This window comes from Lethenteron reissneri, chromosome 33 (assembly GCF_015708825.2).
Source record: "Lethenteron reissneri isolate LAM-NWPU_2019-01 chromosome 33, ASM1570882v1, whole genome shotgun sequence".
NCBI lineage: Eukaryota > Metazoa > Chordata > Hyperoartia > Petromyzontiformes > Petromyzontidae > Lethenteron > Lethenteron reissneri.
The window spans coordinates 361,313-387,055 of record NC_083811.1 but is presented as its reverse complement, the minus strand read 5'-3'; the positions used below and the strand labels follow the sequence as shown (position 1 = coordinate 387,055).

At 59.3% G+C, this 25,743-nt stretch overlaps 1 protein-coding gene across 1 annotated transcript; it reads right to left on the bottom strand.

Moving 5' to 3' along the window:
- Positions 1 to 11,311: 11,311 nt before the first annotated feature.
- Positions 11,312 to 22,116, bottom strand: LOC133350454 (magnetosome-associated protein MamJ-like). Its single transcript, XM_061564808.1, has 3 exons — positions 21,978 to 22,116; positions 16,274 to 16,616; positions 11,312 to 14,937 (listed from the first exon to the last, which is right to left on the bottom strand). Exons 2-3 carry the CDS (start codon positions 16,551 to 16,553, stop codon positions 14,030 to 14,032), a joined length of 1,188 nt encoding a protein of 395 aa, XP_061420792.1. The 5' UTR covers positions 16,554 to 16,616; positions 21,978 to 22,116; the 3' UTR covers positions 11,312 to 14,029.
- Positions 22,117 to 25,743: the final 3,627 nt, after the last annotated feature.

Sequence of the window (25,743 nt, the reverse complement as noted above, 5' to 3'; positions counted from 1 at the left end):
ACACACACTCCCACACACTCCCACACACTCCCACACACTCCCACACACACTCCCACAGTCTCACACTCCTAAGTCACATACACACTCCCATATACACTCCCACACACACTCCTACACACTCCCACACACACTCCCACACACTCCCACACACTCCCACACACTCCCACAGTCCCACACTCCTAAGTCCCATACACACTCCCACACACTCCCACACACACTCCTACACACTCCCACACACACTCACACACACTCCCACACACTCCCACAGTCCCACACTCCCACACACACTCCCACACACTCCCACACACTCCCACAGTCCCACACTCCTAAGTCCCATACACACTCCCACATACACTCCCACACACTCCCACACACTCCCACACACTCCCACAGTCCCACACTCCTAAGTCCCATACACACTCCCACATACACTCCTACACACTCCCACACACACTCCCACACACACTCCCACACACTCCCACACACTCCCACACACTCCCACACACACTCCCACACACTCCCACACACACTCCCACACACTCCCACAGTCCCACACTCCTAAGTCCCACACAGACTCCCACAGTCCCACACACACTCCCACACAGACTCCTACATTCCGACACACACACACACACACCCTCCTACAGTCCGACACACTCACACTCCTACAGTCCGACACACACACACACTCCTACAGTCCGACACACTCCCACACACACTCCTACAATCCGACACACTCACACTCCTACAGTCCGACACACACACACACTCCTACAGTCCGACACACTCCCACACACACTCCTACAGTCCGACACACACACTCCTACAGTCCGACACACTCCCACACACACTCCTACAGTCCGACACACTCCCACACACACTCCTACAGTCCGACACACACACTCCTACAGTCCGACACACACACACACTCCTACAGTCCGACACACACACTCCTACAGTCCGACAACACACACACACTCCTACAGTCCGACACACACACGCACTCCTACAGTCCGACACACACACACACTCCTACAGTCCGACACACACACGCACTCCTACAGTCCGACACACACACACACTCCTACAGTCCGACACACACACGCACTCCTACAGTCCGACACACACACACACACACTCCTACAGTCCGACACACACACACACTCCTACACTCCGACACCCACACGCGCGCGCACGCGACTGGGGATCCCGGGAGGGGAATGGGAGGGGGGGGGGGCGTCTCGCGCGCCCGGCTCTGCACTCCTTTGCCGGTAACCATGGCGATGCCCCCCCCACTCCCCCAAGCCACCAGCTCCGCGAGTCCCTGTCTCCCCGCGCCCCCTCGCGAACCCCTAATCGTGTTTGTGTTGCGAATCAAACATAAACCCCGACACAATAGAGAGGTCCGCACATGCGGAGAGCTCTGCCACTCCCTCGCCCCCCAGCTCCCCCCCGCAAAGGTGCCCCCCACTCCGCCCTCCCCACTCGCCCCTCCCCCGGGCCCCGAGGAGATGAAGCCAGAACCTCTGACCTGGTCCCGAAAAGGGGGTTTCAATGGGTGACTCAGAGGTCGGAGGCGCTGAGCCACGGCCCGTGATGAAACTGGGATGTCAGGTGTAGGATGCTGATGGTCTCATCCCGGTAGCCAGCGAGTTACACACTCGAGTTACACACTCGAGTTACACACTCGAGTTACACACTCACACTCAAACCCATAGATTCACACAGATACCCATAGACTCGCATAGAGACCCACACTCACAGACCACCCATAGACTCGCATAGAGACCCACACAGACCCATAGACTAGCATGGAGACCCACACTCACAGACCCATAGACTAGCATGGAGATGCATAGATTAGCAACCTCCGAGTGACACATTTGGTTACGTACGGTGCGAAAGAAGTTCAACATACATACATAGACCCATACACTCCCACAGAGATCCATAGAGTAACATAGAGGCCCATATACTCTCACAGAAACCCATACACCCATATAGAAACCATAGACTTGCGTAGAGACTCATACACTCGCACAGAGACATAGATTCGCATAGATATCCATCCACTCACATAGAGACCCATACACTGACACAGAGATACACAGACCCGCACAGACACCCACAGACCCACACAGACTGAGTTGATTATGCACTTAATTGGGCTACAGTGGAGACCAGGAATCACTTGAAGGTCAAAAGTATATCTACGATATCTGCTTCCGCGGACTATTCTCTGTGAGATTTCCGAAAGTAATCCTCGTCTCATTGCACTCGAGGGGCGGGTGCGTGTGAGGGTTGAGGGGAGGGTGAGTGGGGGGTTGGGGGGAGGGTGAGTGGGGGGTTGGGGGGAGGGTGAGTGGGGGGTTGACGGGAGGGTGAGTGGGGGGTTGAGGGGAGGGTGAGTGGGGGGTTGGGGGGAGGGTGATTGGGGGGTTGAGGGGAGGGTGAGTGGGGGGTTGGGGGGAGGGTGAGTGGGGGGTTGAGGGGAGGGTGAGTGGGGGGTTGGGGGGAGGGTGATTGGGGGGTTGGGGGGAGGGTGAGTGGGGGTTGAGGGGAGGGTGAGTGGGGGTTGAGGGGAGGGTGAGTGGGGGGTTGGGGGGAGGGTGAGTGGGGGGTTGAGGGGAGGGTGAGTGTGAGGGTTGAGGGGAGGGTGAGTGGGGGGTTGGGGGAGGGTGAGTGGGGGGTTGAGGGGAGGGTGAGTGGGGGGTTGGGGGGAGGGTGATTGGGGGGTTGGGGGGAGGGTGAGTGGGGGGTTGAGGGGAGGGTGAGTGGGGGTTGAGGGGAGGGTGAGTGGGGGGTTGGGGGGAGGGTGAGTGGGGGTTGAGGGGAGGGTGAGTGGGGGGTTGGGGGGAGGGTGAGTGGGGGGTTGAGGGGAGGGTGAGTGGGGGGTTGAGGGGAGGGTGAGTGGGGGGTTGAGGGGAGGGTGAGTGGGGGGTTGGGGGGAGGGGGTTGGGGGGAGGGTGAGTGGGGGTTGAGGGGAGGGTGAGTGGGGGGTTGGGGGAGGGTGAGTGGGGGGTTGGGGGAGGGTGAGTGGGGGGTTGGGCGGAGGGTGAGTGGGGGTTGAGGGGAGGGTGAGTGGGGGTTGGGGGGAGGGTGAGTGGGGGGTTGGGGGGAGGGTGAGTGGGGGGTTGGGGGGGGTGAGTGGGGGGTTGAGGGGAGGGTGAGTGGGGGGTTGAGGGGAGGGTGAGTGGGGGGTTGGGGGGAGGGTGAGTGGGGGGTTGGGGGGAGGGTGAGTGGGGGGTTGGGGGGGGTGAGTGGGGGATTGAGGGGAGGGTGAGTGGGGGTTGAGGGGAGGGTGAGTGGGGGGTTGGGGGGAGGGTGAGTGGGGGGTTGGGGGGGTGAGTAGGGGGTTGAGGGGAGGGTGAGTGGGGGGTTGGGGGGAGGGTGAGTGGGGGGTTGGGGGGGTGAGTGGGGGGTTGAGGGGAGGGTGAGTGGGGGGTTGGGGGGAGGGTGAGTGGGGGGTTGGGGGGGGTGAGTGGGGGGTTGAGGGGAGGGTGAGTGGGGGGTTGGGGGGAGGGTGAGTGGGGGGTTGGGGGGTGAGTGGGGGATTGAGGGGAGGGTGAGTGGGGGGTTGGGGGAGGGTGAGTGGGGGGTTGGGGGGGTGAGTGGGGGGTTGAGGGGAGGGTGAGTGGGGGGTTGAGGGGAGGGTGAGTGGGGGATTGGGGGGAGGGTGAGTGGGGGTTGGGGGAGGGTGAGTGGGGGGTTGGGGGGGGTGAGTGGGGGGTTGAGGGGAGGGTGAGTGGGGGGTTGAGGGGAGGGTGAGTGGGGGGTTGGGGGGAGGGTGAGTAGGGGGTTGAGGGGAGGGTGAGTAGGGGGTTGAGGGGAGGGTGAGTGGGGGGTTGAGGGGAGGGTGAGTGGGGGGTTGAGGGAGGGTGAGTGGGGGGTTGGGGGGAGGGTGAGTGGGGGGTTGAGGGGAGGGTGAGTGGAGGGTTGGGGGGAGGGTGAGTGGGGGGTTGAGGGGAGGGTGAGTGGAGGGTTGAGGGGAGGGTGAGTGGGGGGTTGAGGGGAGGGTGAGTGGAGGGTTGGGGGGAGGGTGAGTGGGGGGTTGAGGGGAGGGTGAGTGGGGGGTTGAGGGGAGGGTGAGTGGGGGGTTGGGGGGAGGGTGAGTGGGGGGTTGAGGGGATGTGAATGGGAGGTTGAGGGGAGGGTGAGTGGGGGGTTGGGGGGAGGGTGAGTGGAGGGTTGGGACGCGGGTGAGTGGGGGGTTGGGGGGAGGGTGAGTGGGGGGTTGGGACGCGGGTGAGTGGAGGGTTGGGGGGAGGGTGAGTGGGGGGTTGAGGGGATGTGAATGGGAGGTTGAGGGGAGGGTGAGTGGGGGGTTGAGGGGAGGGTGAGTGGGGGGTTGAGGGGAGGGTGAGTGGGGGGTTGAGGGGAGGGTGAGTGGGGGTTGAGGGGAGGGTGAGTGGGGGGTTAAGGGGAGGGTGAGTGGGGGGTTGAGGGGAGGGTGAGTGGGGGGTTGAGGGGAGGGTGAGTGGGGGGTTGAGGGGAGGGTGAGTGGGGGGTTGAGGGGAGGATGAGTGGGGGGTTGAGGGGAGGGTGAGTGGGGGGTTGAGGGGAGGGTGAGTGGGGGGTTGAGGGGAGGGTGAGTGGGGGTTGAGGGGAGGGTGAGTGGGGGGTTAAGGGGAGGGTGAGTGGGGGATTGAGGGGAGGGTGAGTGGGGGGTTGAGGGGAGGGTGAGTGGGGGGTTGAGGGGAGGGTGAGTGGGGGGTTGAGGGGAGGATGAGTGGGGGGTTGAGGGGAGGGTGAGTGGGGGGTGGGTTATTAATTCATGAGCGCTGTTCTGCGGGACCCAGAGACACAAAGCGGCGCGGATTCGAGACCTCCCTCTCCCCTCCCCCCAGTCGTCCACCCCCGGCACACGGAATGGCGATACGTTTGTATGTGACCATCACCCACGGGCCCCAGGGTCGTCCGTCGCCTTTATTGAGCCATCGCGCAGCAACCACGCAACGCGCCATGCTGCTGCTGCTGATTCCACTGCAGCAGTTGATGGTGATACTTCTCCTCCTGACGCTGCCGCTGATCAACCTGCAGCTGCTGCTGCTGATGATTCGCGCTGACTGCCGCTGCTAACGACGATCACGATGACGCTCACGATGGCACTGGGGCTGTTGGAGACGATGACGATGGTGCTGCTCGTGCTGCGGCTGCTGTCGACGAGCATGTTGCCCTTAACGATGATAACACGGCCGAGGCTGCTATTGTTGCTGCTGCCGATGCTGCTGCCGATGATAATTCTGACGATGATAATCGCGGCGGCGGGCATTATGGGGCCCATTATGGGGCCCATTATGGGGCCGGACAATCGCGCCTCGGGCCCCGCGGGCGCGCCGCGTCTGGGTGGCCATCCATCAGCGCGCGCCGCCCACGTGCCGCGGATCACGGCCATTGTGTGCCGCCTGCAGCTGCCGGGGTCCCAGGAGCGGGGTACCCCCCCCCCTCCTCCACCCCCATCACCCCGCCGACTCCTCGCGTCCTACGGGGGTCCCAGGGTGGGAGTGCGCGAGTGGAGGAGGAAGACGCGGGGGTGGGCTGTGTCACGCCCCCCCCTCGTCTCCACGGCCCTGTCTTCGCACGTTTACCAATCTTACGCGCTGCTCAACATAGTGAGCCCCTCCCGCCCGCTTTGGGGGGCGTGGGGGAGGGGACAAGGGATGGGGGAATGGGTCACGGACCCCCGTTAGATTTACTGTGGGAGGGGGTGGGGTACAGCGACTGTGTCTAATGTATAAGCTCTGCTGACTGGTGGGTTGTATAGTAATGGTAATAATTATGATTTACATCCATCTGTCAATCCACTGCTGGATGAAGGCCTCCTCACCACACGCCGCACTGGCCCTGTGGGTTGTTGACCACCGCGTAGGAGGCAGCCCTCCCCCACCTGGCGGCAGCCCGCCCTGCGCCAGGCGTGGCCATCCAGGCTGACGCTGCTTAGCTTCGGAGGTGTGACGAGATCGGACGATGCACGGCTCAGATATGCACGTTGGTACTGATCAACATCGTTGTAATGTACTGGGTGTTAACGACACCGTCATCTCATCATCACAATCAGCCATGGTCCATCCACTGCTCTTTTATTGCCTTGTGAATCCCTCGCTCGCCGTGTCTCGAAGCAACAATTCATCTCGCTCCTGGGCACGAGCCGATTTCCCCGCTCCATCTCCGCGGGCACCCCCCCCCGCCCTCCGTGACGGCGCCTGCCACTCGCGCTGGCGACGACGCGTGACGGGGCGCGAGGTGGGGGAGGAGTGGAGCGGGCGGGGAAGATGGCCCAGGGGAAGGGGGCCAGGTGATTGGGGTCCAGGAAAGAGGATGAGACAGAGAGGGCCGATGGCTCCAGATATCATTCCGCCTCAATCATCGTCTTTATCAAATTGTGCGCCGCCCAGCCTCTACGGCGAACGTTAAAGACTCCGTGGCGTTGCTCTTAAGAGCGCTGCTCACGGCTGATTGACATTAATTAAAGTAACGCTCTTCTCACCACCGGCACATCGGTGCTGTCAGCTGCCTGCCCTCGTTCAAGCCCAGACCCCAAGACCTTCCTGGATTGGTATAATAAATTATAATACATGATAATAGCGTCGTTAAAGCGGGGTGCAATAGCATAGCGAACAATAGAAATAGCGAATGTCGTCTTGGGGGAGACACGAAGGTGCGACACAGCATGGGGATGGAGAGGAAGCGCGTGAATCACCTCGACGGTGGATTCGGCGCATGATTCATCCGCGCAGCACCCAACCGGTGGCACCGACCAAATCCCCTCGACGCGTCGCTCAGCCCTTGCGAGCTGCCTCGAGGCAGCCCTTGCGAGCTGCCTCGAGGCAGCTGGTGGAAGAGCTGACGACGATCTCGCCTCCCCCCATCCGCCCAAAAAAGAATCTGACTAAAAAAGGGACATTTGCCAAAGCACACGCGAGTCGCGGTCACTGAGCCTCTCCCTGTCTCTCTCTCCCTCTCGCGCTCTCTCCCCAGAGCCTCACCTGGTTAAATAAAGGAGGCTGCCAGTGGAGCGGAGCTCACAAAGCCGCGGCCGCGCGGCCACGGTAATTGATGGCGCGCAGTGCCGCGCGCGCCCGCGACCTTTAGAGAAAAGCGACAACAGCGATTTATATTTATATGGAGTGGGGGGGGGGGGCATTGTGGGGGGCCTGTTTGATTGGAGTATGTGTTGGGGAGTATATGGTGGTGTAGGATGTTTTTTTTATTGAGGGCTGTGATGGAGGTATGCGTTGGTGGTTTATTGTGGGGGGTATGCGATGGCGGGGAGCGTGTGTGTGATGGAGTCGTGCTGTGATGGCGAAGTATGTCTGTGGGAGTGTGCAGTGGTGATGGTGTCCTCTGACGGGGTTGTGTGACGTGGAATGTACGTATGCGATGCGTAATACACGATGGATGAATGTGATTCAGTATATGACGGCATGTGATGGATGAATGGCGTGGGGTGGATATAATATGACGTGATGGCGGTCTATGATGCGAGTATTTGATTGAGTATGTCAGAGGCCATTATGCGATGGGGTGGGGGGGAATTCCTTTGCGCACCTGGGGACATTAAGCACACTCCGCACACACACAGCACACTGCACACACCACACACCACACACACCGCACACACACCCCAGACACCACACACACCGCTCACACCACACACAGCACACAGCACACACAGCACACACAGCACACACCACACACACCGCACACACCGCACACACCACACACACCACACACACCACACACAGCACACACCACACACACCGCACACACCACACACACCACACACACCACACACACCACACACCGCACACACACCACACACCCCCGAAACCACACACACCACACACACCACACGCACTGCACGCACCAGACACACCACACACACACCACACACCACACACACCACACACACCGCACACACCACACCGCACACCGCACACACCTCACACCGCACACCGCACCCACCTCACACCGCACCCACCTCACACCGCACCCACCTCACACCGCACACACCACACACACCACACACACCGCATACACCACACACCACACACACCGCACACACCACACACACAACACACCACACAACACACCACACACACACCACACACAGACCCCACACACACACACACCACACACACCACACATACCGCACGCCACACGCACCGCATACCACACGCACACCGTACCGCACACACCGCACACACCACGCACACTGCACACACTGCACCCCGCACACACCGCACGCGCACAGTTCACGGTGATGCCAGGGCGAGACGCGGCACTTGGCAACGCGAATCGGCCCCCCGCCCCAACCCCCCTCCCCCCCCTATCGCCGTTACCGCGGCCGGGAGCCGGGCGCGCGTGCCCCGCGGTAACGCAAACACCGCGCAGCCGCCGCCGCTGCTGCCGCTGCTGCTGCTGCATTCATCTCGCGGGAGCGCGGGGCGGAATGCGCCGCGGTGACGACTTAACGAGGGCGAGGGAGGGGGCATGGGGGGGAGAAGACGGGGGGGGGGATTTCGAATGAGGACCTGGGAGTGATGGGGGGGGGGGTCTGTGGCTGCGTACGGTGCGAAACAAGTCCGACACACATACTTACATGTGCAGCACGTGGTGGTTGGTTAGGGGAGGTGTTGAGAGGTGAATCTGGTGTTAAAGGGAGGTGATTGGTAGTGGTGGTGTTGGGGTTAGTGGTACAGTATTTGTCCCAAAAGTTTGTTAAGGCTCTTCGTGATGAAGGCGGTGTTACTCGTGTTCGTAGTGGCGGTGAGTGGTCTTGTGTCAATGGTGCGGGTGGTAGTGCTGTTCGCGTTAAAGGCGGTCGTGGTGATCGTGGTCGTGTTGTCAAAGTGTTTAAGCAGTATTTATCGGAGGCACGGAATATGCCTATAGCATCGCATATCATCCTCACACCTCCCTCAAATACCAACATCAAATACCACCATCACGTGCCTCCCATCACATGCTCTCGTCTGTCTCAGCACAGTGGTGGTGTTAGTGTGGTCGGCAGTTCGACTGCTTGTTGCTGTACTCGTAGTGATGGTGGCATTGTTAGCGGTGCTGTTAGTGGTGCAGTTAGCGTGAGTGAGTGATGTTGTTGGTGACGTCGCGGTGTTTGAGTGGTGAAGGAGGGGTCCCTTGCCTCACTCCTGGACCCTTCAGGGGTTTGTGTTTCACCGCGGCCACCCTTGGCTGCGCCTCGCCTCCCCCCGTCTCCCCCGTCTCCTCCCCGCGTCTCCCCTCGCTCCATCTCCTCTCGCTCTGGCCGGACGAGGAATGTCCTTTTCTCGCCTCGCGTTTCACAGACGGGAATGCGGGGGCTGCCCCCGTCCCCCCCGCCTCCCCAGACCCCCTTGAGAGCGGTGCCTCATCCCCTTCTCGAGACCCGGGGTGCGTGAGCCGCCGTCCGCGTGGCTCCTCAATACGGGAGTTGCTGCTGCTGCTATTGGTTTTATTGTCGCGTAGTTGATGTCTGGTTGCTGTTATTGTGACTGTATCGTTCGCTGGTTGACGTCGTTGTAAATAATATGAAGGCGCAGCCCTGCAGTTGCTCGCTCACGCCACTGCTGGCGGAATGGCGCGGAGCGAGCATCAGAGAGCCCCTCTCGAGGACGACTGCTTGTGGCCTTCTCCTCCACGCCCGCCAGACGTCTTGGAAGAGGCAGGCCGTGAGAGGTGACCACGGCTTGGGGAAGTCTTCGTCCAGCAGTGGATCGACCACAACCGATGATGATATTCTATCATCATCAACCTTTATGAAACCACTGCTGGATGAAGGCTTTCTCAGGCTGCCACCATCTCTCGCGATCTGGCGATGTAATCTACCTATGGCGCCTGCGCACGGGTTGATCTTATCGCTCAGTCTCCTCGGTGGAGGTCCTCAGACTCGTTCCACTCCTTGGTTGCCACTCCATGTTCAGTCTTGAGCACGGGCCGTCGTCTCGCCGTGTGGATGTGTAAAGCCTCACTCGAACTCCTTGGCGGTTCGAACGCTGCCATTGAACTTCCTTCGTCTGGCCTCTGATCCACATCCCTCTGCTCTCTCTTAATTGGTACTGCTAATTTTGCCTCGTGTTAATTTGTAATCTCTTGTGCTGTGTTCTGTTAATTTGTGCTGTGTGTAACCCACACTCCTGGGTCGTTCTCTTGTAACCGTCTGCCATTCTCTCAGTGTCCCGGCCTCTGCCCCCAATCATCTCCAAAAATTTAAAAGTTATTTTGAATCTCCCATGTAATTCTCACACTTCGCCTCTCGTCCCGTCAACTCCACTGGCTTGCCGTTAACTCTCCCGCTGTCTGCTAGAATACCTTTACACTCGTCTTGACATCTCTCCATGGCCTCGCTCCACCTGAACTCGCATCTCTCGTCTCTCTCTGTCTGTCTCTCCTCCTCCTCCCTGTGCCCAATTCCGTGTTCGGGTCTTCTTCCTCCTTGCACCCTCCACCGGCGTAACCTTCCCCTCCACATCAAGCAGCCCCCCCTCCTCAACCTCCTTCCGTTCCTCTGCTAAAGCCTCACCTCTTATCCATGGCCCATTATTTTCCTCTTCCCTCCCCTCGCCACTACTTCCCGTGCCTCCCCTACTCTTTCGTGATCCCTGGGTGACCTCTATCACTGTCACTCATTCCTCAATACCTTGCACGCCCCTGTCAACTAAACCATTCTGTCATCGTTGTGTACGCTATATACATTAGATTGGATTAATGTCCTCGTTATACGGCACAGACCACGTCAATGCAGGCGCTCTACACACTCACGCATCTCTCCCCATGATGTTTGCGCACTCGACGTGGTCCGCTCGGTGCCTTTTCGGTAGCGGCCGTGATTCTGAGCCCAAGTGACACGGCAGCTTTGTGCACTCGTTCACACCTCTCTGCTAGAGGCCACATCGCTGGTACTTTGAGCGTCACCACGTTCAGCTTTACAAAGACACGGAGACCTCCTCTCATCCTTCTCCTTGTCATCTCTTTCACCCCGGTGCGCCCGCAATCTGACCTCGGGGACGCGCGCGTTCCCTGCATCCCGTGCCCGCCGACAGACGCGCCGCTGCCCTCTGCTGGAAGCCGATAGGACAGCACCTGGGGTAGGGTGGTCTCACACCCAGGCACTATCCCGGCTCGATTCTGCTTAGCTTACAAAATGCGGGTGATTTGGACAGAGCGCCCCGATCACCGTGCATCCGATCCTGGTTGTGTCCGCGGCCCCGAGGTCTCGGGGTCTCGAGGTCTCGGGGTCCCGGGGCGCTGCGGAGTCGTGGCGCCCCCTCGTGGTAGAGAACGACTCGAGTCGCGGGTGACCCGCCTGGAGTTGGGAGCAGCAATTTTATTACAGCGGAGCGTGCAACCAAGCACACAAACACACGCGCCGTGTACACATAGCAGCCGTCATTTACCCACTCAGTGGCGGTCACGTTACCACGACGATTGTGCCAGGATAGGTGCACGTCGAGGCGATCACGTGACGTGTGGGAGGCTCTCGCTGCTGGCAGGGAGAGACCCAGCCAGGTGCGCGGCACGGGCCGACTGACCGAGATGGCTGGCAGATGCACCTCCTGTGCTGCCCACTGTGCTGTGCTTGCACTTATTCATTCATACTAAAGACAAAGACACCCCCCCCCCCTCATCATAGCCTTTACCAGACTGTTGGGGCAAGAGCCGTGCTGTTAGCGAGCACCTATAAGGGGCCGCAACGACGCCACGAGGGGGTGGAGTTGCCAGCGCCACGTCCGACCGTCTTTGTCTCCCCAGTGCTGATGTTCACACACCGCACCAGGCACTGATATCGGTCCACCTCGTTTTGAGGCCCAGGACATGTTCGGATATTCGTCACCAATTTTGGCTGCGAGCAGAATTCGAACTCAAGTCGCCATGTTCGCAGCACATTGCGCTAACCACTGCGCCACCGCTCCCCCCACACATACACACACAGTGCAGTCTCTACCCACGTACGGGGCCCACCCCCAGTTTGTTGAGGACCCCCCTCACATTGTCTCTCCCCGTGTCTCCCTCCTCGTCAGCATCACGTGTCTGTCTCGCCGTCTGTCTCGCCGCGACCTTCAGTCACCTGCCGCGGTCTCTTCTCTCGAACACGAAGCGGTGTGCCGCTGTTTACTGGAAGCGTTTTCGCCTAACGATCTAACGCCGAGAGCAGCACGAGAATACAACTTGCACGGGATAATGAGAGAAAGCTAAAAAGAACCACGTGAATATTAAAACTAGACCCGCGAGAAGCCAGTGGGGGGCAGCACCACGTGATGGGGGCAGCACCACGTGGTGGGTGACGTGGTGGGGGGCAGCACCACGTGGTGGGTGACGTGGTGGGGGGCAGCACCGCGTGGTGGGTGACGTGGTGGGGGGCAGCACCACGTGGTGGGTGACGTGGTGGGGGGCAGCACCGCGTGGTGGGGGGGGGGGGTCGAGATGCGAGGAGGCGACCCGGGATGTGGAGATCGCTTGAGAGTCGAGGGCAGTCGGAGGGTCAGGGGTGGGGGCAGCAATTGAGGGGGGTGGGGGCAGCAATTGAGGGGGGAGGGCGAGGGGATTCCCATCCCCTCCCCCCGCCACCCGCTATCGCCCACCCCCTAACTGCGCACGTGTACTTCATGTGTATACGTGCAGGTATACGTGGATCCATGTGTGCATGTATTTCTCACTTGTGTGCATGCGCCTCTATTGTCTGTGTATATGTGCATCTCTATGTGCATCTACGTGTGTACACATATCTACGTGTGTGTGTACACAGGTGTGTGTGTCTACCTGTGTGTGCGTGCCTGTGCTCAGCGCACCACGGCAGCACGATGCGCAACGCGCGGGTTTAGCTAGCGGGGGAGGAGGAGGCGGGGGGGGGTGTTGATCCCCCGTGCATAGCTACCGCCTGTGCACCCCGCACACCACGTGTGCCCCCCGCTGCTCCAGGCCGCGCCCGTGGCGGCCCCGCACTGGCCACGGTGAGCCCCGGCGCGGGGCTGGACCCCAGCCCCCACCCTCCACCCGGATCGTCTTTGCCCCCACCCACCACCCCGGGGCTGAACGAGGACACCCCCCGCGCCCCTCCCTGGCTCAGGGTCCATCTGGGCCCAGCCCTGGGCGTGCGCAGTCCGCACCGGAGCCGAGCGGCCCGGGCCGCGGGGCGAACTCTGGCCCCTCGGCATCGCGCGGTGGGGTTCGCTCCGGGGGGGGGGGGGGGGGGGGGGCCTCGCACACCCCCGCTCCCCCCTCGCCCAGGGTCGAGGTGAAACCGCGGACTGTGGAGTCCCAGGGAGACCCCCCTTAGACGTGGGTGACCCCCGTGAGCGGGGTGCTGTGGTCGATCGCTAGCCTGGACGCCACCGCCACCCTCGCCCTAAGGCACCCACCTCGGTGCCCACGTTCGAACGGCGTTGACACGTCTGCGCGCAGCGACTCGGGAGGTGAGTCTCTCTCGTGGTGCTTGCAGTTTTGTGTTTAGTCGCCCCACGCGTGCCATCAACTCGGCTCATCGCTCCTCTGCCACCAGAATCGAACTGGCGGCAGCGGCGATGTTTATCGCCCGTGAACGCCCACGCGCTGTGGAGCAGACAAACGGCGACGAGAGTTCTGTCCCCAAGTGCGGGTTAGGGGTCGGGTTAGGGTGAGAGGAACGGCTGAAGGGCAATCGATAGGTCGGGTAGAGGTCGGTGGGGACGGAGCGAGTGATTGGCTATTGCGGCTCAGGTCAGGTTTACTGGGAGGGCAAGTGCCAGTGGCCGCTCGGCTGTCGTTGGCGTGCGTGAGGTGGAGAGCCGGACTCGGGGCTGGCGAGTCAGGCTTGAGCGCTAGGGGGTTGGCTATAGGGGGCTGGTGCGAGTGAATGGGAGGTTCGGGGTAGGGTTCACGTCTTCAGCGCCAATACCGCTCGCCCCGTCCCCCTTCTCCCCATGCCGGTGTTTAAAGCGCGTGCGTGCGTTGGAGGGGGGAGTTGGGGGGGGAGAGACAAAAACGGGCGGGCGGACATTTGGGCGGAGGCAGCGGGTTCGAGCGCAGGCGACGAGCGTCCCGGTCGCGGGGGTCACTCGAATGCGCGTCTCACGGCGAGAATGAGCCCCACGATGACGGCCACGGCGGCCACGGCGGCGCCGCCGTACAGCAGGAAGTTGCTCTCGGCCGCGTGCGGCGACGGCGCGGCGCCCTCCGCCTTGGCTCTGGCTCCAGGCTCCGGCCCGGCTCCAGGCTCCGGCCTGGAACCTGGCACAGGCTCCACCGCCGGCCGAGGCTTCACCTCCTCCGCTGCCAGAGAGAACTCGGCTTCCGAAGATTTAAACTCGGACAGAGGCGCAAATCCTGGCTTGGGCTTAACCTCTGGTACAGGTTTAACTTCTGGGACTGGTTTAACCTCTGGAACTGGTTTAACCTCTGGTACTGGTTTAACCTCTTGCACTGGCTTTACCACTGGAACTGGCTTAACCTCTGGTACTGGTTTAACCTCCGGTACTGGCTTAACCTCTGGTACTGGTTTAACCTCTGGTGCTGGTTTAATTTCTGGAATTGGCTTGACCACTGGTACTGGTTTAACCTCTGGTACTGGTTTAATTTCTGGAATTGGCTTAACCACTGGCGCTGGTTTAACTTCCGGGATTGGTTTAACCTCTGTTTTCGGTTTAACCTCTGGCACTGGTTTAATTTCTGGAACTGGTTTAACCTCCGGTACTGGCTTAACAACTGGCACTGGTTTAACCTCTGGTGCTGGCTTAACCTCTGGGACTGGTTTAACCTCCTCCTCCTCCTCCTGCTCATCATCCGGAAGTGGGACCACGTTGATTCTCTTCATCATCTCCTGGACCTGGGCGAGTCTGTTGAGCTCCTTGCTCAGGTCGAGCCCGCCGAAGGGGACCTGCCCGCTCTCCATCCACTGCGTGTGCACCATCCCCGGGGTCGCCCCCAGCTCCGCCGCTCCCAGCGCCGACACGGGCGCCTCCTCTGCGCGAAACGAGACAGGGCCCACGGCGCCACGGCCCGGGTCAGGGCCACCAAATCCGACCAACCTCGGCGCCGTTTCACGGCCAAAGCACACCGTGCGCGACGCATCCGTACACGACCTGTCGCGTTTTTTACACTGGTTGCGCCGTGCCGATGCATGACCTTGCGAGTTAAAATTGTTTTGCCGCGTGTTTTGCTGTAACCGGGGAACGCAGTGGCCTCGGCCTTGGATAGATTTGGACAACGCGGTCAACATCCGCAACATGCCTCCATTGCTTGGAGGCAATGGAGGCATGTTGGGTGGCCGGTACGGCCGCGGGGTTCCTCCGACAGGCTCACGTGGCGCGGGCGCTACTCCCCGTGTAGACGCCTGCCACTGGCACACTCGGCATCCACGGCGGGAGCGGCGTCGGTCCAGTTTGAACGCTCTCGTTATGAAGCCGCGTTTTAGACTCGCCCGCTCAGCCATCGACTCCACTCACCCACTCGTTCACCCACTCAGCCACCCACTCGCTCGCCCGCTTACTCGTCCACGTGTACACTCCAAACCGCGTCGTGTCTGAACACAAGTCTACAGGTGCTGCACCAGTCTTGAGGGTGTACTGCAAGCTGGCCTCAATGTGTGTGGTAAGCTGTGCCTACTCCGTCCACACAAGGTCTCCCAGTCACAAGCCGCCTTGCTCCACGGGTGCAACTGCACAGCGCTGCAGAAGCAGCAGCACACACACACACAGCTGTCTTCACACACACACACACACTCACCTGCCTCCACACACACTCACTCACCTGCCTCCACACACACACACACCTGCCTCCACAACCACTCACCTGCCTCCACACACACACACTCACCTGCCTACACACACACACACATACACCTGCCTCTACACACACACCTGCCTCCACACACACTCACTCACCTGCCTCCACACTCACCTGCCTCCACACACACACACCTGCCTCTACACACACACACACACCTGCCTCTACACACACACCTGCCTCCACACACACACACACCTGCCTCCACACACACACACACACCTGCCTCCACACACACACACACCTGCCTCTACACACACTCACCTGCCTCCACACACTCACTCACCTGCCTCCACACACACACACCTGCCTCCACACACAGACACACACCTGCCTCTACACACACACACACACACCTGCCTCTACACACACACACACACACACCTGCCTCTACACACACTCACCTGCCTCCACACACTCACTCACCTGCCTCCACACACAGGCACACACCTGCCTCTACACACACACACACACCTGCCTCCACACACACACACCTGTCTCCAAACACACACACCTGTCTCCGTGCCATCGCTGAGCTCCTCCGTCTCCACGTGGACGATGTCGGAGTTGGAAGACGAGTGGTCGCTCGGCTCCACCCCCACATCGCTCAGCTGCTGCCACGACTCCTGGGGGTCCATGGACGATGGGGGGCCCTGCCAGGAGCCGGGGCCCCCCAAGGGCAGGGGGGATGCGAAGCCCCCTTCGTGGAGGCTGCCGTGTCCCGTCGCCGTGGCGACCGGGAGATCGGGTTCGCACAGCGGTGACGGGTCTCCCTCAGAGGCGGGGGTTTCCATGGCAACAGAGATGCTCGGCGGCACGCGCTCTCGCTTGGTGACGTCACCAGGTGAGTTCAGCACCTGGGAGAGAGGTCACGACGGATGTGAAGCCACCGTGGTGTGAATTTGTCCTTTGGTAATTGGTGGCGCAGCAGTAACACTGGCACCTCGCAGCCAGAAGCCCCTGGGTTCGGGCGGTCGCCTTTCTGTGTGGAGTTTCCAAGTTCTGCCCCATGTCCTACACAATGCGAGTGTGAGAATGTGAGAGTGTGGAGTTTGTATGGGGAGTCGCAGAGGTGGGACAAAGTCATTGTTATGCAAGTCCAAGTCGAGTCTGAAGTCATCAAATTCATGACTCGAGTCTGACTCGAGTCCAAGTCACATGACTCGAGTCCACACCTCAGAGGTGGGACAAAGTCATTGTTATGCAAGTCCAAGTCGAGTCTGAAGTCATCAAATTCATGACTCGAGTCTGACTCGAGTCCAAGTCACATGACTCGAGTCCACACCTCTGGGGAGTGGTACTGCAGCAGTTAGCGTTGCACTGCGCTATGAACCCGGCCACCTGAGTTCGATTCCCGCTCGCGACCCAATATTCGTGATGAATATCTGAACTGGTCCTGGGCTTTCCCTAGGTCGACTCGGCCTTAAAATCAGTACCTGGTAGTGGCGTGTAAACATCAGCACTTATCTCAATTGTTTGTTGAAGGCTACGTGGGGCATCTTTATCTTTGGAGTTTGTATGTTCTCCCTCTGTTCTGCGTGGGTTTCCCCCGCTGTCCTTCCATACAATGCAACTAGCCTGGGCCAAACAACTCAATCAATCTCACGCTGGCCCTCCTCTCCCAGAGAGAGCTTCTCTGTCTGTTGTGAGGACGGCCGAGGTTGTTCACACGGCCCGGCCTTAGCCGGCTGGCGTAAGGTTACTGCGCTGCTGCACGTGGCCCGGCAGTGTTGGAGGCAGCAGTGAGAGTTGGTGGAGGCAGCAGTGAGAGTTGGTGGAGGCAGCAGTGAGAGTTGGTGGAGGCAGCAGTGAGAGTTGGTGGAGGCAGCAGTGAGAGTTGGTGGAGGCAGCAGTGAGAGTTGTTGGAGGCAGCAGTGAGAGTTGGTGGAGGCAGCAGTGAGAGTTGGTGGATCGTCGAGCAGGAGCCGTACCCTGGCTCGCCAGGAGAATGCAGCAGAGCAAGTGGACTCATCGTCATCTATTTACATCTGCACCGGGATAGCGTGTTGCCCCCTCGCACAAACAAACAAAACAAACAAACAATACAAACAAACAAAACAAACAATACAAACAAACAATACAAACGAGACAGAGCGCAGGGAGAGTGACTTGACCAGCAAGACCAAGGACAGTCGCCATCTGCCTGTACGCTCCCACGCCCGTGCTCTCCACCTAGACCAACCCGCACTGACCACCGCGGTGAAGTATGGTCGATGAACCGCCACGACCCGCACGGCACTGGGAGGCCCTGATCCAGCAGTGGAGTCACAGAGACGCTGCGCGCGGACACGACCCCCCCACCCCCCAGCCCCCTCCCCCCACCCCCCAGCCCCACCTCCCTCCCCCGACACCCCCCACCCCCCTCCCTAACTCCCCCGCGCCTCCATTTGGGACTGCGTCGCGTGGCCGGCCTGGCGGCTCACGGACAAACAGACTGGCGGCTTCGGGTCTGAACCCTGGCGAGGAAGGTCGGGCGCAGAAGGGATCGTGACTGGGGGACTCCTTTAGCTGCTCCCTGAGCACAGATTAGTTAAACACCCTCGCGAACGACCGTGGTCGTTCTGTGGATATCCCCGGCACCGCCATAGGAATGTGGTATTTCCAGTAAACAGTAGATGAGCACCCGTGACTGACTCATTAGCGCAGGTCGATGAGTCCACGTGGTTGCGGCTTGAGGTCTCACAGGGCAGAGACCTCGCTTCAGAGCCTCGGGGACGGTTACCCTGCGTCTACATAACCACCGCGTCCCAACAGCCTGCACGGAACACCCAATTCAGACTCCAAGCTCGGCTACGACTGCAGAGTTGAGACTTGAGGCTAGAGTTAGACTGCAGAGTTGAGACTTGAGGCTAGAGTTAGACTGCAGAGTTGAGACTTGAGGCTAGAGTTAGACTGCAGAGTTGAGACTTGAGGCTAGAGTTAGACTGCAGAGTTGAGACTTGAGGCAAGAGTTAGACTGCAGAGTTGAGACTTGAGGCTAGAGTTAGACTGCAGAGTTGAGACTTGAGGCTAGAGTTAGACTGCAGAGTTGCGACTTGAGGCTAGAGTTAGACTGCAGAGTTGCGACTTGAGGCTAGAGTTAGACTGCAGAGTTGCGACTTGAGGCTAGAGTTAGACTGCAGAGTTGAGACTTGAGGCTAGAGTTAGACTGCAGAGTTGCGACTTGAGGCTAGAGTTAGACTGCAGAGTTGAGACTTGAGGCTAGAGTTAGACTGCAGAGTTGAGACTTGAGGCTAGAGTTAGACTGCAGAGTTGCGACTTGAGGCTAGAGTTAGACTGCAGAGTTGAGACTTGAGGCTAGAGTTAGACTGCAGAGTTGAGACTTGAGGCTAGAGTTAGACTGCAGAGTTGAGACTTGAGGCTAGAGTTAGACTGCAGAGTGCGGGTTGGAGAACCCCCATTTACCGAGGGCCGAATATTAGTGTCAAATAAACTTGGCGGGCAGCCACAAGGTGAACTCACACATTTCAGTCTGTTCTGGCACTGTAAGCAAGGCGCCCTTGGTCGTGACGGATGTGAGTGAATGTGCGCAGTGCTAAAATTGGACACGAATTGCTGCCGGATCGATGATTTCAGCGGCGCCCCTCTAGCAGCCGATCAGTGCTGCTAGGATTCCTCGCGCAGTGGCAGAGAAACGCGGTTGGCGGTGCGGCGCTCAAAAAACAACAAAACACCCAGGGCCCCCCCCCGCACTGTCCTCAACCCCACCAATCCTGCTCAACAGAGCCCCCCCCCCGCCCTCCTGGGCGTGGTGATATCGCCGCGTCTCTCCGCGCCATCAGCCATCGGCTCATTCACGCGTTCACTCGGGACGAGCGGCGCGGGGTGGGGGAGACAAATGGGGGGTGGGGGATGGAGGCGGAGCGGGGTGGAGCGGAGAACGGTCGTGCCAGGCAAGTTCGCCCACGGTGACATCACGATCATTATCAGCGGCTTCATAGAATCATCACTCAACATCAGCACCGACAACTCTTTCATAATCACTAATAGCAGACCGTCATCGTCTGCACCATCATCACCAGCATCATCAGCAGCACCACCGACAACACCGTGATCGTTGAAGCGATACCAAAGAGTATCAATACCAATGGACCGACAATCCAAGGCGAATTTAAGTCTCCCCGCGCCGCGACTTCCATGGGATTAGTTTGACCATCACCACCACGTTGGTCAGTGCCAGATGGTAGAGGCAGGGGAGGGTGGGGGGAGTGGTTCAGCTCCAGTTCAGATAACCCTCGCCACTGATGTTGGCCGTGATCGGGAATCGAACCAAGTCGCTGGATTCATAGCGCAGTGCGCTAACGACTTTGCCACCGCTCCCCAAATAATCATCATCACTCTCATAATCCTTCTCACCATCATAATCAGACATATCATCATCAGCAGCAGCACATTCAATGGATCACATCATCACCATCACCGCCCCACGTGTCGCGCTGCTATTTATATCCCCCGATCCCCACTCCTCTCGGATTCGCGGGGCTCACGGAGTCCGTTTCCTTATTCGGCCCAGATCGTCAGGGCCCTGGGCTCCTCGTAGCGATTATTCGATGATGTGTCTGGTCGCTCGAGGCTCGAATAGCACCAGAGGACAGAGTTATGGGCAGTCCGGGTCAGCAGCAGCAGGGAGGGATTAGTTCGAGTCGGGGCGAGGTGGCTTACGAGTGTGAGTCAGAGTTTGTATCGGGAGGAGGGTGGTCACAATCGGGGTTAGAATTGAGCCAGGGTCATGGTCGGGGTTACTGAGTTTCGGGTCGGGATAAGAATATGATCGTGGAGGATTGGGGTCAAGGTCAGGGTTGTGGTCAAGGTCAAACCAATAACCAGCACCAAGAGTCGTGGAGTATCACTGAACCCCCGTGCCGAGCTCGTCAACCTTCCCCTGACGGGGGCGATTCCGTCTCGAGCACTCCGCCGTGGACTTCCATCGCCAAGCGGCGCCGAGTCGGCCCCCAACGCGCCGCGCGGCCTCGTTTGGGCGCACGAGAGGCGAGGCGACGGACCGCCCCGCCCCGCCCGCCACCCTCGATTCTCGCCCCCCAACCACCCCGCCCCGCCCCTCGCTCTCCCGGGTGCGGGTCTCCTGCTCGTCCCATGAGCTGCACGCGATGGGACTCCATGGCGACCCCTGTTGACCCACGTATCGTCCCCCCACCCCCAGCCGGTATCGATTAAGAGCGACGCCGCGTCTCACCCCACCCGGCCGCATTCCCCCCTACACCCCCTCCCCCTTCCACCCCTCGCCCCCCACCGCGGCGCGGAATTTGCGCCCGGGCCCCCGACGCAGCTGCCAAGTTGGGCGCAACTCCCGCAGGAGGTTCCAGCCGCCTCCGCGCTCGACACATTCCTGCCCACGTCTCCACCCCGCGTCTCCACCCCGCCACCGCGATATGAAACTCAGTCATTAATAATAATTAATAATAGAATCAACGCCACATACATCTACGATGGCCTCCACGAGTCTTCTCCAGACTATTTTTTTGCAGGATCATGCGACATTGCTATGTTTGACAAACGCCATTCATCATTGCCTGGCACGTAGAAGTAAAACCGGAGGAGGGGGTGGTGACGCTCGAAGCTCCGCACAGATAGGTTTAAGAATCCATCGCCGCCTTTCATCTCGTAGCCACCTCGCAGAAACGCGTTGGTTGAAACTCTGTACGGGCAGGCGCGGAGTGGAGCTCGAATGCCAACAAGGCGACGTCTCCTCTCCAGCGGGTCAGCGGAGAGGGCCGCGATGTCTGAATGAGGCCACCACCTCAGGCCGCGTGCCCTCGGGGGTTCAGTCCGGCCCAGTCCCGCATCGCGAGGGTCCCCGCGTGCCCTCTGCCGCCAAGCGCGGCCCCGCATCACGGCCTCTCCCTGCGCTCCCACGCGCTCCCACGCCCTGCCCCTCTCTCTCCCCTGATGCCACCGCCCTGCCCTCTCTCCCCACTCTTCAGCAGCGCGCCCCGTTGCCGCTGCAGCAGGCGGAGTCGCATGACTTTGCGCAAAGACCCCAAATAACCCTGGGGCCTACCGCGGGGCCGAACCCCCGTGACGGACCCCGCGCGGACCCCTGGGCCGCCGCGGTCGAAACTTTGAGTGACGCAGTAAGCGCGTTCAGCTAGCGGGGTCCCCTGGATCGCGCGGAACGGTGAGAGTTCAGATTTAGGGGGTGGGGGGGTCCATCTCGGAGACGCTCGGAAGGGGGGTCAGGAGGAGAGGGGAGCGCTCACCTGGAGGGTGGGTAGATGTGCGATGCGGCTGGGCGCTGCGGGGCGGCTGGGCGCTGTGCGTGCGGCGAACGTCTCCGTCTCCTCCGCCGAGTGGGGGCGGTGATGTCAGCAGAGGGGGGGGTGGGCACGCGGGCCGTGCGCTCCGCGTCACGCGCACGTGCGCGCTCACTCTCACGCACAGCACAAGACAAAGATGTCCCGTATAGTCTTGAACAGACTGGGGCAAGAGCCGCGTAGTGAGCAACCTCGCTAACCGCTACATTACCGCTCTCACAAACTCATGCACACTCGCTGTCGGCAACTTTCACGCACGCAAGCGCTGTTACGCACGCACTCTCACACCCGCACACACGCGTGCGTACTTTTACGCACACTCACACGCAAGTGTCCACGGCACCCATTGTCACGCACACTCATGCGCACACTACTGCGGGGTCTGGCATAAGGAAGGGAGCGATGGCGATAGATGTGTGGTGGCGGCATCAACGACATTGCCCCCATGACTGCTTTAACTCGAGTGGATCCTCAGCTGAGGGGCACACGGAGGGGTGGGGGTGCGAGGATTGATTGCCATTTAGGGAGCCATCGGCCCCCAAACCCGCCAGAATCGCCACTGCGCTCTCGCACCCGCCACCCGCTCCACCACCGCTCCCCACGAACGCCAACACACACTCGCAGTCAGCCGTGCGGGGCCTATGCGTGACAGAGTGAGGAGCTTTCTCTGGCTGCATCCAGAGGGGGTGCTAAATGATCTTAGGGGGGCGGTGGGTTGATTGTAAAGTCTAATTGGGGGGGGGCGGGGGGGGGTAGGCGGCCGCGGGGGCCCAGGAAGGGAGGAGTCTGGTTGGGTGTGAGCGATAAGCGAAGGCTGGAGGAGGAGGGGGCTGGCTGGTCTATGGCTCTGCGCGTTCCTGAGCGCAGTCGTCATACACAGGGGAGTGGTGCGCATGTGTTCCTTCCCCCGTTGTTGTAGTGGCACGGTCCAGGCTTCCTGTAGCGATGCCTGGCTCGCGGGGGGTTTGGTTGTACCACTGCCACGCGGGGGGTGCCGGAGGTTGTGCGCGAGCAGCGTGTGGCCACGTGTCGCGCGGGATCCCTGCTGTGTGTGCGCACTATATGGGGAGCGGTGGCACAGCGGTTAGCGCGCTGCGCTACGAACCCGGCCAACCGAGTTTGATTCCCGCTCACGGCCAACACCTCGTGACAATTATTTTAACCGGTCATGGGCCTCCGCTAGGTCGACTCAGCCTAGAATGAGAACATGGTGCGATGTGTAAGCATCGCCACCTCCCTCCCCCTTCGTGTGCCGATCCAGCCGTCATAGTTGCTCGCTATCAGCACTTGTCCCAATAATCTGTATTTGCGTACAATGCACGTGTCATTGTCAATCCGCTGCTGTATGAAGGCGCTCCAAGTCGCTAGTGATCTCCACCTAGCATCTTGCACACGAGCTAATGTCGTCGCTTCACCTGAATGTGTGCTTGTCACACGGAACGTCTCATTTGTCCAGTTACCCGGATAGTCTGCAAGATAGATCCGTGGATACATCGGAACAAGAACAACAACACGATGGAAGTAATCCGCTCGGAGGAGCAGCAACATCGGAACAGAGCGCATCAGAGGTGCAGGAAAAATAAGTACTTAATGAACCACATCAGAAAACAAGTTTTGCTGACTGGCTGGAAGGATAGACAGTCGGTTACGTTCAAAGGACTTGCAGAATGATCGTTCTTTATTACAATGACGAGGGGCTGTTCGGGGGCGCCTGTGGCATCCCTCACAACCATTTGCGGCCTTCGGCCAGGAAAGTCACGGAACAAATTGCACACAAACGACGCCTTCACACAAGCACCCGATGCTCCGTTTTGAAGTTTTCAAATGAAACATCTTTGAATTGTATTATGTTTTAAATTAGATACGTTTATTTCTTCATTAAAAGCTTATATAATTTTACATCTGGAAGACTTCATTGAAAACGACATTTCGTGTCAATTTTCTCTCGTCAAGTCGATGGCCTTGCTGGGGGTTCGGTTCGATGCGGACTTTCACCTTCATGGGATTGCGGGGTCGAGATAAGGCGACGTAGAGCTGCTGGCCGTGCGAGAAGACCGCCGTCTGCAGATCGATTCCAACGTAATCGAACTCTGTCCCTGCAAACCTACGCGCCCCCTGCATGAAAACGACGGAAAGTGCAGCGTTCATCACAGATAAAGTTGTGCGCTTATATAAGAGTACTAGCTGTACTACCCGGCTTCGCCCGGGACTTGTATCTACCACGGCCGGCCGCCTTTGTCTCCCCAGTGGCGATGTTAATACGCTACAGTAGTTAAGTTACTCGTTTGAGGCAGAGTCGACCTAGGGGAGGTTCAAATAATCGTCACCGGTGGTGGCCGTGAGCGGGAATCGAACTGGGTTTGCCGGGTTGGTAGCGCAGCGTAGCGTTAAGCACTACACCCACCGCTCCTCACACACCACACACGCACAGACACACACACAGACACACACACAGACACACGCAGACACACACAGACAGAAACACACACACAGACAGCACGCTAACCACTACACTACCGCTCCCCACACACCACACACGCACACACACAGACACACACACACAGACACAGGCAGCACGCTAAGCACTACACTACCGTTCCCCCTACACAACACACGCGCGCGCGTCCATAGGTACACATACACGCGCTTTCTGCAGACACACACGACTTTCAGGGTGCATACGGCAGTAAACGACTGAAATAATAAAGCGGCAATGCTGTGTAAGGAACGCCTTAGACCCGCATTATACATTTTTGTAATGCGAGCGTAAACACACAAACACACACAAACACATACACAATACACACACACATACATGCAGACACACAGACAGACACATAACACACATACATACACACACATACAAACACAGAAACACATACACACACATACATAGACACACACATACATACACACAAACACATCTACAGACGTACATACACACATACATACAGGCACGCAGACATACACATAAACACATACAAAAAAACCCACATACATACACACACACATACATACACACAAACACATGCACACACATACATACACACATGCATACAGACACACAGACATACACATAAACACATACACACATACACATGACCCGGCTTCGCCCGGTACTTGGATCCACCACGGCGGCAAAACCGACATACATACACACACAGACATACACACAAACACATACACACACATACATACACACATGCATACAGACACACAGACATACACATAAACACATACACATGACCCGGCTTCGCCCGGGACTTGGATCCACCACGGCGGCAAAACCGACATACATACACACACAGACATACACACAAACACATACACACACATACATACACACATGCATACAGACACACAGACATACACATAAACACATACACATGAGCCGGCTTCGCCCGGGACTTGGATCTACCACGCCCAGCCGCCTTTGTCTCCCAAGTGCCGATGTTAATACGCCACACCAGTTACTCGTTTGAGGCTGAGTGGACCTAGGGGAGGTTCAAATAATCGTCACCGGTGGTGGCCGTGAGCGGGAATGGAACTGGGTTCGCCGGGTTGGTAGCGCAGCGTAGCGTTAAGCACTACACCCACCGCTCCTCACACACCACACACGCACAGACACACACACAGACACACGCAGACACACACAGACAGACACAGACAGACACACACACACACAGACACACAGACAGCACGCTAAGCACTA